The sequence below is a fragment of the Dioscorea cayenensis genome, chromosome 18 (assembly GCF_009730915.1).
Source record: "Dioscorea cayenensis subsp. rotundata cultivar TDr96_F1 chromosome 18, TDr96_F1_v2_PseudoChromosome.rev07_lg8_w22 25.fasta, whole genome shotgun sequence".
NCBI lineage: Eukaryota > Viridiplantae > Streptophyta > Magnoliopsida > Dioscoreales > Dioscoreaceae > Dioscorea > Dioscorea cayenensis.
Window position 1 is genome coordinate 21,977,606 of NC_052488.1, and position 14,707 is coordinate 21,992,312.

Sequence of the window (14,707 nt, forward strand, 5' to 3'; positions counted from 1 at the left end):
GATAAATCACTTATGCTAAAATTGTATTTGTATTTCTCAAATCTTTTTAAAATATCTTAATTCATAATATATATATATATATATATATATTTGACAATGTGATCACTTCACATGTATATTTTAACTTTTTAATTATTTTTTGACAAAAATTCAATTTTTGACCTATTCATATAAGAATTTAAAACACTATTATTTATTTATTGAACATTAGTGGATACACTTTATATATCCAAATTTTATTAGGTAACTTTTCATATATAGATTAATAATTGTTATACACTAATGCCAAAGCCAATTAGCATCAACGCTTTTTTTTATCATGTATAGCAATTGAAAATATATGGTTGCATTTTTTTTCATAATAGATAGTCAAAATACAAATTTTATAAAAATATATGTAAAATTTATATTAATAAATACTACTAGGATCACCAAGGTCTATAGGAGTCTTTTTATATTTTTTTTATATTTTTATATTATTTTTATTATTGTGGTAATATTTTATTGTCACCCATCTATTCTTAATAGCTTCATTGTGTTTTTTTCCGCTCCTCTCCCTATCTTGCACTTTATGCTCTGTATCTTTTATTTTAATGTGCGTAGTTTATATTTTTTTTATAATTTTTTTAAAAAAAATACATATACAAGCCAATGCCATTTGTTAAAATAATAAAAATAATAATAATAACTCCAACTCCTAAATGCTTTATTTCACAAAACATAAGGGAAGGAATTGTGAAAGGCCAGAAAAATAAATAAATAATATTATTAAGTTGTATGTGAAAACCAAAGAGACAAAGTTTGAGAAAACAGGTCACATTTGCATTAGTGTCTGAAGATCTAGAATGGAATCCTATGACAACAACAATAGATTTTTTCTATTTCTTTTTCTATCATTTCTTTTCAAGAGAAACCCTCTAATTAGGCACATAAACAATGTCTGATGGAAGTTTCAGTCAATAGGTATTGGGTCTCTTATGCGGGGCATTTCTTTCAGAGAAGATCCGAAATCAAACCTTATGTCCCTACAGGGTGAAGCATATATAGTCGATTAAGTTTTTACTCCCCACACGTCGCATCTTTTGGGATTTTTGGTGCTTTGTCACCTTTAAAAATGTTCCGGTGAATTCATTGTGTTTGCTGGAGCATTTAAAAGGATGATAGAGAAGTATTTCCTTTATTCCAGAGACCAATCAAACATAAAGTTTATTTATTTATTTTAAACTTTAGTTGCCACTAGAAGAACAAAAGGAAAGAAAGGTCTCTTCATAATAATATTGGACCACAAAAATCTCTATTGTATTTTTGTTGAATTTTCACTCTGAAACTAAGACCCTTTTGTGATGCTGATTGAGTATTTTTTGAGATTGGAAAAATCAGTTAACCATTTTTAAAAAGTCACCAATTTTTGTTTCACTGGGTACTGATGTGGGTTTTTGATTATGGCTGTGAGTTTGTTATCCAAATCTAGTGTCATCGGATAAAAATACACAAATTTAATGATTAATTTTTTATATATGCACATTTCCTTTATATATATATTAGTATTTGTCATTTCATAAAATACATGTATATATATATATAAATATTTCTAAAATAATATTCATTTTTGGCACTTGAATCTAAATAAAAATATCGTTTTATGCTTTGAATTATTTTTGTAACTTTTTAAATATATATATATATATATTTATCAATAAAAATGTCAAGCTTGACAGACAATTGATAATTTGTTTCAAAAAAAAAAAATTTGATAATTTGTTTCTATAAATTAAAAAAACTAAAATGAATATGCTTTCTTAGTCTAAAAACAAAATTTCTAATTTTTCAATAACAAAATAAGGATTTTCACCATAAATGACTTGAATATAGGTGATCACCATAAAACAGGAACACAAAACGAAACCGAAATTTTTTCTTTCTAACAGAATAGTTACCATAAAACCATACTCAATACCTTAGATTGCAAACTGATTAAATGCCAACTACTTGCGCGGGGCTTCTCCTTCGAGATACCGGTGGAAAGGGAAAAGCTGAAATTACAGAGGCTGCGCCGGTGGAGACAACTTCGGAGACAGCTTCGGAAATGGAAAAACTGAAAACGCGAGTTGAGAAAAAACTCAGTAAACGGCTCCAGCAAATTTCTCTCTTGGGGTTACCATACGGAAAACCCCCTCACTTCCTCTCATACCGCCGAAATGGCTGCAGTCACGACTCCCCATGCAAGGGCATTTTTGTCCATAAAATTTAAAAATCACTCCATTGACATCCGTTACATGCTTTGGGGATTGAAAAACATGGAATTAAAAAAGAAGGGGTTTTTGGAGAGCGCAAAACTAACGGGGTGTTTTTGGCAATATGGCAAATTTAGGGGGTGTTTTTAGCAATTTCCACTACAATATATATATCATAAAAACCATTGCAATAAACGACAAAAAAAAGTCTATTCCGAGAAAATAACGATCCATTCCTCACTCATGTGAAAGCAAGACTTTTTCAAAAGGGCTCAGCTTCAACTAGTTCAGAACTTCATAGTGTTCAAAGATTATTGAGTTTAGTCTCATGTTTTGAGAAAAAATTTTTTTGTTTGAATTACTATATTGTTTTAAAATAATTATATTGTGACATTAAAAATAATACATAAATTACTGTAATTATTATATGTTTATAAAATTCCTACCAAGAATAACAAAATTGAAAATCTTGTTATCAGCAATTGCATTTTCAACAGTTGAGAAAAAAATTGCTGATTTAGTATTTACATAAACAAACACAAATAAAAACCACCAATTTTTAACTTCATTATCATTCTAATATAAAAGAAACCATAAATTTTACAATGAACTTTGATAACTAACTGGCAACTTGTGTAACTGTTTAACCAATCACCATCACTCAGATACAATTACAGAGAACTTCTTCTAAATCATCAAAGTAATAAACAAAAACTTTATACCTCCATAATTACTTCAATTCCTAGATCCTTCAAGTGATATACTCTACACTAATTTAGTTACATTCATAGTCTAATCTCTCACATATATCTCTGCAATATTATTCTCTGCTCATACTGAATTCATCGATGAAAAGCCGAAGACTAAAATGATATGTTTGTATATTGTGACTGCATTAGCCTTTGCCTTTTTCCAGACACAACATCAGATGAAGCAATTCTAGCTAAGACTTCTTTAATTGAATCCTTGAGAGAATTCATACACACATTCCCCTGACTATCCTTCTTGCACAATACGAAAACATTTCGTACTCGGCCTCCTAACGATATCATGTCGGCCTTTACTGCTCTCACTCTCAATCCCTGGAATGCTTGCATTAAATCTGCGAGCAAATCCGGTCTGTCATCGCAACATATTGAAGCTTTAATGTACATTATCGGTTTGTCGTCACCTTTGGATTCTACAATCACTTCATTTGTTTCAGAAGGAATTGTTTGCAATTTGGCAATATCCATTGCTTTTCTCTTCAGATCTTTCACTTGTTCAATCACTTTACCAAGCAGAGATGCTTTGTCCATCTGTATCAATTAATCCAATCAAAAACAGTAAGTTGATCATGAACCAAATCTGCATCTGATTATTCATCCTACTCTTTAAGAATTTTTTTTTTTTCACTTTTTAGCATTCAAAGTGGAGGAACATTGAGAAATCTGAATCATAAATCACAAAACACTGAAAACCAACACATGTAGTAGTAGTAGTAGTAGTAATTAATGCATGTTGGCCACTTGTTAATAATATCAATCTCTGTTCACTAATTAATTTAATTAAACAATGAATTATAAAAAAAACTACTGTTGATGATGATGATGATTATTATCATTATTATTCTTGTTTTTAATTAATTAATCATACTGTTTGCATTTTGGGATGTTCTTTCTGATCCAGAATTGACAAATCACAACAAATGTAATGCAACTTGACAAGTTGCAATTTTGCAACAGTAAAACAAATACATCCAACTCTCAATCTGTTACTGAATAACTAATCAAACAAAGAAAGAAAGAAAAAAAACTGAGATTTTGAGACCAAGAATAGAAAACAAAAGTGTGAAAAGATGAAAGAAAAGACCTTGTTAGAATCAGGAATCATGCGGCGAAGAGTAGAGAGACGAGCATTGATCCTTTCACGCCTTCTCTTCTCAGCCTGACTATGAATCCTCAAAGCACTAGCAGTTCCATCCTCCTCTTCATAGACCTCTTCAAAGCAAGGATGAAGAGAAGAACCATGGGGATGAACAAGAGAAGGTAAACCACTAGTAGTACTAGTAGTAGTAAAGCCATCATCATCATCTGGTGGCATCATCATCATCCCAAAACTAGCAAACAAGCACTTGCTAGTCATAAAAGTCATAAAGAAGAAGAAGAAGAAGAGATAAGAAGAAGAAGAAGCAACTACCTTTCAACTTGTTTCATGCTTTCCTCCTTGTAAAAACAAGAAAACATTGTTGTTGTAGTTGTAGTTGTAGTTGTTGTTGTTGTTGTTGTTATTCACTTATTTGTGGTGGTGTTGTATTTGATGTGAAATGGACAGCAGCAACCAATGACTGGGAGGGATGGTATCCTTTTCCACCTTCCTAGTCAGCATTTGTACCAATCATCATCAACCTTGAAGTCTTGAACTATATATATATATATATATATATAACTTCACACACATACATTAATATATATATATATACATACATATATATTTATATGTATAACACTATAACTTGAATGGAGTTGCTTTTTTTTGTTTTTGTTTTTTGGGAGAACAAAATGAGGGGACAAAATTGTCAAAATGGCAGGAAGAATAGCAGGAATGGGCAGTGGTTACTTTTGACCTATAACAGAAAAATAAAGTTCATGGAAACTAGTGTTCAAACTTGAAACTGTTTGTTTTGAGCAGTGAAAAGATTGCATGATTTTTTCACAAGTTCGTCTTGAAAAAGTGAGAGATTAGTTACAGAGGTTTTCAAGTCTTGTGTGTAGATAGATATATATATGTGTATATATATATATGTATGTTTACAAGGACAAGCATAGAATAAATACCATTAAAAAAGGTAGTCTCCCAATGTTTGTTTGGTAGTGAGATAAAGAGGGACCATGCAATCTTAATATTGTTGAGCTGAGATCCCACTGGTACTACTCATCATGGGACCTTCCCCCATTTAACTCACTGGTCCACCATTCTTTAGCTTCTTCTTTCCTCCTTGTCTTCTTCTTCTCAACAGCAAACCACAACCCATATTCTCTCAATTTCTCTCTCTCTTACTTCCCCCCCTTAATAATTTGATTTTTAGATAAGATTTGATAGGTGTTGAGTTGTGGGTCCATTCACACATGTATTTTTGGGTTGAGGTTTGAAGCTATATTTTGATTAAATCCATCAGACAAATGTGGGAAATGCATAATTAATTCGGCAATATATATATATATATATAAAAGAAAAACAGCTCCAATTTTATTGATATGTCAATTGTATGTACAATTTGGCACTGCTCTCTGATTGAGAAATATTTACAAAGTTGTTGCAGCAAACTGAAAAAGGAGCAAAACAAAACTGATAAACAAAGAAACAAGACTGTCGCTGCCGAAGAACAGTGCCGTGTGCTGATGGTGGCCGTATATACTGAAATGTGTATTATATAGCTCAAACATTTACACCAGCAGTTGAGTTCATAGCATCATGTTAACTTCCGAGAGGTCATCCATAGGAATCTCGAGTCCCATGAAATCGTGGTCTTGTAACGCATCATCGTCGTCGATGTTCAGCCACGAACCGATGTCCTGTCCTTGGCCTCCAAAATCACCAACATCTAACTCAGGTAACTGCAAATTGCATAAATCCTGCACTCCAGCAGAGTCCGCCGGTAAAGACAGATCCTCCTTCACCGCCGCCGTTCCCTTTAATTTGGGGCCTGTCTCAGATGGGTCGGCAGTCCTACTCAGAAGACCGTTAACGGAGGCTGATAATTGTGTTAGCTTCTGCTTGGGCTTCGTTTTGTTCTTCCGTTCACCCTTGACGTTCGATAAGGACGGCCGACCAATTTTGACAGTGCTCACTCTAGATGCATTATCTTTGTTCTGGCCCCTACCATCTCTGTCCCTTCCACTCCTCTTCCCTTTTGTACCACTTAAGAGTGAACTTCCAAGGCCTGAAGGCGGTCTTAATGCAGCCCCAGCACTCCCAACAACATCATCAAGCAGTAATTCCCTCCTCTTCACCTTATTTAACCATGGCTCTTCTCTACCATTTGGTTGTTCTGACGACTGGCTAACAGGTCGGAAAGAGTTAGAGTATTTCTCATGTGTATCCAATCTTTGGCCCACTTGAGAGGCAAGACCCGGGCTGAGATCTGCAGAAGATATCGCGACAATAATTCAGTCAAAACAAATCCTCACAAACACAGGTTCAGATTGTGCACATGCACAATAGGAATCAGTGATGCTCAGTGAAAATTATATTACCTGATATAGTGTTTTCAGAATGTTGGGAGGATGTGAGTTTCTTGGAGGCTTCACCATCTACTGCCATGTCCATGCCCTCTTTGACAATGCTGCAAGAAGATATGGATAGGAATATGTCCTTGCAAGCAGGTTCATTGAAGCAACTAGTCCCAGTCTTCTCAAATCTCTGGCATTTTGCGAGTGTCCGCTTAACAAAGGCGAGAGTGGCATGCTTCATATTTTTGTTCATGCTTTTATTACCAGTTGCGTTAGGACCCCAACAAGCCTGGAAGGTGATACAAAAATCAACCAATTAATGATCAATGGTAGACTACTTTTGATTATCTCAGACACAGAGCACCTCTGAATGCAGAGAATTATTTGCTTCCAAATTTTGCTTTGAAGTATTGAGAATGCATATGGTATAAATTCTTCAGCTATTAAATGCAGAAAAACAAGTTCGTACTATAGTATTTTAGCATACCATGTATTTGTTGTAAGCCAATCCTACAAGCATGTCCATTGCAGTACACTCGAGTTTTCTACAGAAAATAAGAAAAAGGAAAATGCAGTTAGAATAGATATCAACGAATGTCAGGATAGTACATATGCTGCTTCTAAAAAGATGCAACACTAAATTATCACCTATCTTGATCTTCCCTCGCCTCTTTCACTGTCTTCTCTAGCTTCAGAAGCAAGCCTTTTATCTTCTTAACCTATTGGAACAAAATATGAAAATTTTATTAGATTTTCTGGGATCATATACACACCATAAATTGCTACATAATACGAGATGGACTGAGGGTGATAGAACAGAAATCTTGGACTTAGAATTGATAGAAAATAAAAAAGACAAATAAAATGCACCTGCTCAAGCAGCTTCTCCTCCAAGTTATTGATACCGTCTGCAATATCTTCCTCCTCACTTTGTGTTAGGTCAGGCTATCAGTTTTTTTATTAAAAAAAACATACAGTAAATAGATCAGTAGCTCGAATACATAACTTGAAAATAAGAAGTTCAGTGTTCATGATAATTTTGAAACTTAATATTTAAGAAAATGTTGGACGAACAATAATATCTAATACAGGAAGCCAACAATACAGACTGAACCATGGCCTGATGACTGTTATTGTATCTAAGCAGCAAAATCACATGGATAGTGCAACAAGATCAAATGCCCAATACTGCACTCAGAAGCTGCATTGCGTATAAATCATAAAGAATTTCAAAAATTAAGAGGTCCCATGAAATAAAAGGTATTAAGGAAGAATAAATACAAAAAAATAAGGCGAAGCTATCTCAAGATCTTGAGTTCCATGGTGTTGGCAACTCACAAATGTGGCTAGAACTAGTAATATAGTTGCATTTACAAGCTTTGATCTCGAGTTAAAATTTCCAAGGGGATCAGCCAAAAATATGATATAAAAATCGTGCATATATCAAAGCAGTTTTTTGAGCTACAACAAAGACCAAATGATTCTTCTGATGGAAAGTCCTATACTGTATTTTGGAGGGGGAAAAAGGAGCAAAAGATGATTTACTAAAGCAACTCCGACCTTGAAGATGATCACCCTCCCATGTCGTGTTGTAGCCTTAACTTTCAGTGAACACCAAAAAGTGGATGATTTAAACATGATGATTATGGTTTATCTTTCCCAGAAAAAATAAAATGGTAAGCTTGTATGCTATTCAGCACCTAGATAAAAATCAGAAACTCATGATTATACAACTAACTTGAACAAAGAAATGAAGACAAGATAACACAACTTCTTGCAGTCAGAAAGCATACTTCCGATAAAAAAGCAGATCATAGCAAGAAGTTTTGAAAATGAGAACATACCACAGGTTCAGGGTGAAGACCAATTTCACTAAGCTCGAGAAGAATTCGATCATTGATACTCATCTGGTTATACTCAAAATCAGTGCAAGATGTCATTAAATGGTTTGGAAAGAATTCATCCAAAGAATTCCCATGTCTCGGTGTGGCTCCTGTGTTTCCCTCTAGCAAGCCATTATTGCTTCCAAAGTTGTTCTCCAGCAGTTCATCATGACATTTCCAACTATGAATCTTGGTACCATTTTGAGTTCCGTCAGTGGTTTGGAAGTTACCAGGGAAATGAAAACCATTTGGGTTTAACTGGGTATCAACGTCATGTTTAACTCCATAGGCATCCTCATACGAGTATTCTTCACCCTTACTGGAGCCATAGTAAAACTTTTCAACCTCTTCTTCCTCAATTATAGCTGAAAGAAGAGCTTGGCAAATAGAAATTGCACTTTGGGTGCCAGTGCCTCTTGCTAACTGTTCTAGTAAAGGTTCATCCTGCTTTATGTGGCTGGTGATTTGTTTTTGACTCTCACATGAAGTTAAACCGGTACCATTTGAGACATGATCAGCATCTCTATTCCCAGGGGCTGGAGTGGGTGGCCGAGAAACATAACCAAGATCGTCCTGCATAAGAGAAGAGTGACAATTTAAACTACGCACAGGAGAAACAACAAAATAAGAAATAATTACCAAGAAGGCCTTGGGAACTAATCTCATTTAATAGCAAATTATTATAGAATCATTTAACACATTACATTTTTCATATATGCAACATAAGTATGACAAACATAAATGGCACAAAAGGAAGAGTATTACACACAACAAATACAGTTATCTGGAAAGAGAAAATTCAACTTCACAATTGTCCATGTTTAACAGGAAAGACTAAATAGTGAGAGACAAATACCTTCAGATTTTGGACCCCTGCATCCGCACACGTATTAGCACAACTTTCATCCATGAGGTGCATCTGTTGATACAAAATAAATAAATAAACGACTGAAAAAGAAATTGTCTGTAAACAGAAATGCTTGTTATAACTTGGTAAAAGGCATATAATCTCATTATTACCTGCTGGTTCAGATATGTTATATCCTCTGCAGAAAGGAAACGGAATATGGGCTCAATCTGCTTCCAAAATGAGTTGGGACAGGCCCGCACTGCACACCAGATGAGATGTTATTTATTTAAGCACCAGCCAACTATTTCACAAAATGATAAACACATAAAACAACAGAAGTTTGTGATCTTACTGGTATTCACAGCAGCATTCGCTGCAGCTAAGAGCTCTTCATGGTCATCATCTGATTCTCCTGGACAGGTAATACACACTTATAAAATTGTGAGAATACGAGAAAAATGATGCTACCAAGTCTAATGGAAAAAATTCATGTACAATATATGATTAAGATACCAGCAGAGTCTAGGCACACATTATTCACTGAATGCCTGGGGCGTGTATAACCTCTCCGCTCAGACAATTTCTTCGAAGGTGGCCGACCTGGTTTACTAAGGGAAAGGAAGAAATCAAATAAGCCAAAGTTTAAAAAAATCATCAAGTTAAGTTTGACACATTAATCACCTTTCAATTTTCTCAGAACCAGCCCTCGCACTTCTCATCTGCTTTATGGTGGATGTGTTGTCCAACTTCTCAAATGTAGCATGCATGATAGAAGTTGTTGTCGCATAACCTCGTCCAATCCTTCCTTGCCTGCGAACACCATCTCCAGTATCTTCTTCAGCAGCCACCTTGTTCTTTCTCGACGGCAAAATCAAAGTTGTAACTTTCTGTATTGATTGTACAGATTTCTCCTCTATCTCACTACATTTCTTAGTCTTATCCCTTGACTTGCTTTCAGCAACTCCAGGATCCTTATTTTCCAATAAACTAGCTGGTAGAGTTTGATCAGCTTTTAATTTAATTTGACTATTGGAGGACAAGTGCCTTGCGGGCCCTAACCCATCTGTATTAATGGATGCAGTTTCTACTGTTTCAGGTAGTGTGAATTCATCATGGCTTGAGGTAAGGGGGGATAAATTTGATCTTCGAGCAACACGAGATATCTTCTGAGGCCTTTGTCCAACCAACTGTGCTACAGGGGATGATGCCAATTGAGATGATGAACATTTGCGATTAATAGCCCTGTTAAAACCATTGACCCTATTTGTGGTCTGAGAATGATCCCAATCGTCAGTATTTGCTGGAATTCGATGAGTGTTAGGGGATGCCCTTGCAAGAGAACCTGGGTTTGATCTTGGTGCTCGAACAGATGCATTTAACTTTGTTAGTGGAGCAGGACTACCAGCCAGGTTCTCTTCACGACCATTTTGCCTATAATGATTAATATTATGCGATATTCCTTACGAATTTTAAGAAAAAATTGAAAAAAGAAGACAATATCTCTAGCAGGAAAAGAAAATAGACTTGGATGACGTTTTAAAACAAATTACAAATAACTTTTTAGTGAATAAAAGTAAACCCCAAAAAAACTTTTTATAAACTGCAGTTCAACATTAAGTTCTTACTTGTTCACAGCTTTAAGCGTGGAACCTTCCTTATCTAACCCCAGCGCACGATCTCTTCTGTCATTAGAAAGTGAGCTGCTGTCTTGATCATTTCTTGGTGAAGGTCGCATGCCAAGACTGTTTTGTGGAGAAGCTAAATCTGATTTTCCAGGGCCAATAGTTCCATTAACAGGTCCAGACCTGCAGCTAAACATATTTAGCAAAAGAGACTAATTGTCTAGCAGAAAGAACTGAAGAAGGCAATTGGTCAGGTTAGACTCATTAAAACTGATATAGTTCATTAAAACAAGACTATTTGACTCCCAGAAATTCAAAAACAAACAATCACCAGCCACTGATATTTCTGAGTAAAGGACTCAATATATACACAAATATTCCATACCTTGTCACAGTATCAGAGATCTCCTTATGATTTTCAATAGTCAATTTTGATATGGGATAATTATTTAAAATAATACCAAAAGAATCTGATGGTCAGCTGGCTAACAGAAATGTCCATCCATGTTCAGTTCACAATGGTATAGGTGCTGAAATCGAACACAAATACAACCTGATCCTTGTTAATAGAAAAATAACATACAGGTACACTAGCAGGACCACCAGTCCATTTAATCCTAGTTACTTGGATTTGTCATTTATATCACTCATAACAATCTACCACTTACTCTTGAAGTTACAAACACACTTCAATTTCATAAGGGGATCAAGCTGAACCAATAGTTTGTCAGAATATTAGAGTATCACACCTGAAGCCATGGGTGTTGCTTAATCTTGGTCGAGCATCATTGCCAAGTTTTTGTTGGGTCCCTCGTTTGGGTTCCCGATCACTATCAAGTGGCCGAGTAATGACAGCACTTGCAGAAACATCTGATTTGATCACAGAGCGCTTCTTCTTCAGCTTTGGTTTTTCCCATCCATCTACACTAGATGTTAGAGCTCGAACCTTTTCTTCTGATGGTGTAGAGCCACCATTTACAAGTTTGTATATCTCTTTATCCTTATCAGAAAGTCCAGATGATCTGGCTATGCCATTAGCCCGTGCATCCATCTGAAACACATAAGATCGCATTAAGTTAATATTAAATTATCACAAACATGTGCCATCTAGAATGGCATAAGTGAAAGAATATGACGCATTGTGATTAAGGATCAGGGATATGCACTCATTACAATATCCACACCATCATGGTCCTTGTTATATTATTTGGTTAACAGATAACCTTACCAATCAAAGCCACTATATTAACAAAACAAAAATGCACCATACTCCCCTGATAAGATGTAGTGTCTAAACAATATTAAGTGAGAAAACATCAATGACAGCAATTAGGTCAAATGGATAGGACTTACAGTCACCAAAATTTGAAACCACAAAATGAAGATGTAGGAAAAGAATAAACCACAAATTAAAAGTATTGGCTCTGAAAACCCACCCTCCCTTCCATCATAGATGTTCGGACTCTCCTGTTTGCTACAGTAGCCTTTGCTCTTTCTTCCATTTTCTGAGGCCCAAGTTCTAGGCTATTAACATTCATATGAGTCTGCGGCCCTACCTTGGGCACGTTTGCTCCCGGAAACAATGCATTTGACCGATCACTTGATGAAATATCACCTCGAGGACGTTTTTTTGACAGATTGGGACAATATTCCTCGAGCTTAGAAAGAGCCTCAGTGAATGCTTTTGCTCTTTCCCTATCAAAATTTGTTGAGTACCAAAGATAAGTTGATGTGCAAAAGAGCTGCCCCATGCTTAACAAAATTAAAGAAATAACCATCTAAGAGGCATCAGAGAATCCAACAAATAAAAGCAGATGAAATGGAAATTGATATGATAAATGGTCAAAAATCCAGAATGCAGAACAGAACTCTAAACCAAGAAAAAGACAATTCATATAAGATAGAGTGGTGCATTACAAAACAGATGAGAAATACCTTGCTTTGATAGAACCCTCACTGAGATTGGCCCTCATGCGTTTGAGTTCCTCCGAGGAAGAAGGAGGTAAAGGCTTTGTGTTTATAGTAGGAGGCACAGGATCCTCAGGTGAGAGGCCCAGAATAGAACTTAAACCTTTTTTTACTTCTAGTGTTCTAAGGAATCGTTGGTCCAGAACTACTGTTCTCAAATCTGAAAAAAGCGATTGAAACATATTGCTCATATCACCTTGGGATAATGTGGAACTAGACCTGGACATGCTTGGCAATAGAGATGGCAGACGATTCCCAGAGCCCTCGCAAAAGCTTCCTGTTCTTTCCAGTGAAATATTTCCATAAGAACCACGCTGCCCATTCAGGTACATGGGTCCATCAGGGCTAGACAAGTCAAATTTGCTACTAGCTGCCATTGTCTTACTATCTTTAATATCTCCAAGTTAGTAATGTATTTAACAAAGGACTACATAATAGATGCAAAACAGCAGCTTTAAACATCTGATTAAGGAGCTCACAAGATATCTCTGGATGAACGTGATACCAGCAACACCTGCAAGAATTTTACCAAATCCGTTGTGACAACAAGAAGAGAAGGATGAGCAAACCAAAGTTGGAAATTATTACTTTCAGAATGCAAACCTCAATATAATACAAAATATGTCCCTACAAAGCTACATTTCACACCAAAGTTTTCCATGGTTGAAAAAAAAAATGCAGTTTCTGATTATTACAATTAATACAAGTGACCAGAGAGAAGGGAAATCAAAAAGAAAAATGGCCTTAAAATTTAAAAAGAAACAACCCTCTCAAATATAACTAGCCGAAAACAGTAAAAGAAAACAAAGCACAAAGAACACCCCGATAAAAGATGGTTATTTGAATTTTCAGAATTTTAGAAATTCATATATTAACCAAGAGGTCAAAAACACAAAAGACAAAGATGCAGATTCTAAAAACTACCTCATCAAGAAGCTCAGATACAACAAAATTCTATTACAATTCAACACGGAATCAAGCACCACAACAATTCACCAATCAAACATCATTGTTCTCCTTTCACAAATCACTGAACACATGCTAAAAAATTCCAAAGCTTGCTAATTCACCAAAATCACAGGACATTCCAGACTCAAAAATCAAGTAGGAAAAAAAGACTAATAAAAATAAAAAATCAAAAAGCAGCTTCGTCACTTCCAACTAAAATCAATGAAGAAATACAGATTCAACACGTGGTAGTAATCACATTCAATCATCATCTTAACAGCCAATCAGAGGCAAACTGAAACAAGAATCAGAACCCCCAGAACTAACAAATAAGCTTAAATTCACATTCAAAGCACACACACACACACAAAAAAAACACGAAGCTTTCAACAAACCCTAGTGGATGACAGATCAAAGCACAAAAATTACCCAGAAACGGAATAACCACTGTCCCCAACCAAGACTACCGTAATTTGATCGATCGAACTAGAGATTCCAACTGATTACTATTGAAGCAGAGATCAAACACAAGATCGTACACCAGCAGCAGCGAGGATCAAAGGCAAGAGCTCACCCAGAAACTAGAGCGATCGAAGAGCTAGGGTTTTGATAGGAAAAAAAAAAGGTTTTTTTTTTTCTTTATTTCAGATTAGGGATTTCTAATTTGAGAGTATGTAGTAGCTAGAGCAGATCGAAGAGGAGTAATTTGGGAAAATGGGAAATTTTAGGGCTGAGAAAAGCGAGTAAAATGAAACACGATTTTGGGGATATTAAGACAAAGAGTAAGAAGGTATTTTAGTGAATAAAAGCTCAAAGAGGCGTCACTGGAAAACTAAAATGTGCATGTGAGGGCATTTTGGGCAAAAAGATGTTTACGAAATAGTACTTTTTAGTGAGAAAAAAATACAACGCTTTTTAAGCCATTTTTATGTATACAACCAGTTGACTTATTTTAACCTGAGATAATTTTTTTAATACAAAAATTGCAATA

General features: G+C 35.3%; 2 protein-coding genes across 2 annotated transcripts; both read right to left on the minus strand.

The window, feature by feature from the left end:
- Positions 1–2,935: 2,935 nt before the first annotated feature.
- LOC120281904 (putative transcription factor bHLH107) lies at positions 2,936–4,568 on the minus strand. Its single transcript, XM_039288598.1, has 3 exons — positions 4,413–4,568; positions 4,086–4,332; positions 2,936–3,532 (listed from the first exon to the last, which is right to left on the minus strand). The coding sequence occupies exons 1-3, from the start codon at positions 4,457–4,459 to the stop codon at positions 3,098–3,100; spliced, it is 729 nt and encodes a 242-aa protein (XP_039144532.1). The 5' UTR covers positions 4,460–4,568; the 3' UTR covers positions 2,936–3,097.
- An 868-nt stretch (positions 4,569–5,436) lies between these two features.
- On the minus strand, positions 5,437–14,500 carry LOC120281754. The gene is made up of 17 exons (XM_039288454.1): positions 14,146–14,500; positions 13,248–13,282; positions 12,736–13,156; positions 12,237–12,495; positions 11,550–11,851; positions 10,804–10,983; positions 9,860–10,609; positions 9,692–9,786; positions 9,531–9,590; positions 9,349–9,437; positions 9,185–9,247; positions 8,290–8,901; positions 7,316–7,390; positions 7,094–7,164; positions 6,933–6,990; positions 6,470–6,734; positions 5,437–6,357 (listed from the first exon to the last, which is right to left on the minus strand). Exons 3-17 carry the CDS (start codon positions 13,143–13,145, stop codon positions 5,678–5,680), a joined length of 3,969 nt encoding a protein of 1,322 aa, XP_039144388.1. The 5' UTR covers positions 13,146–13,156; positions 13,248–13,282; positions 14,146–14,500; the 3' UTR covers positions 5,437–5,677.
- Between the last annotated feature and the right edge of the window lie 207 nt (positions 14,501–14,707).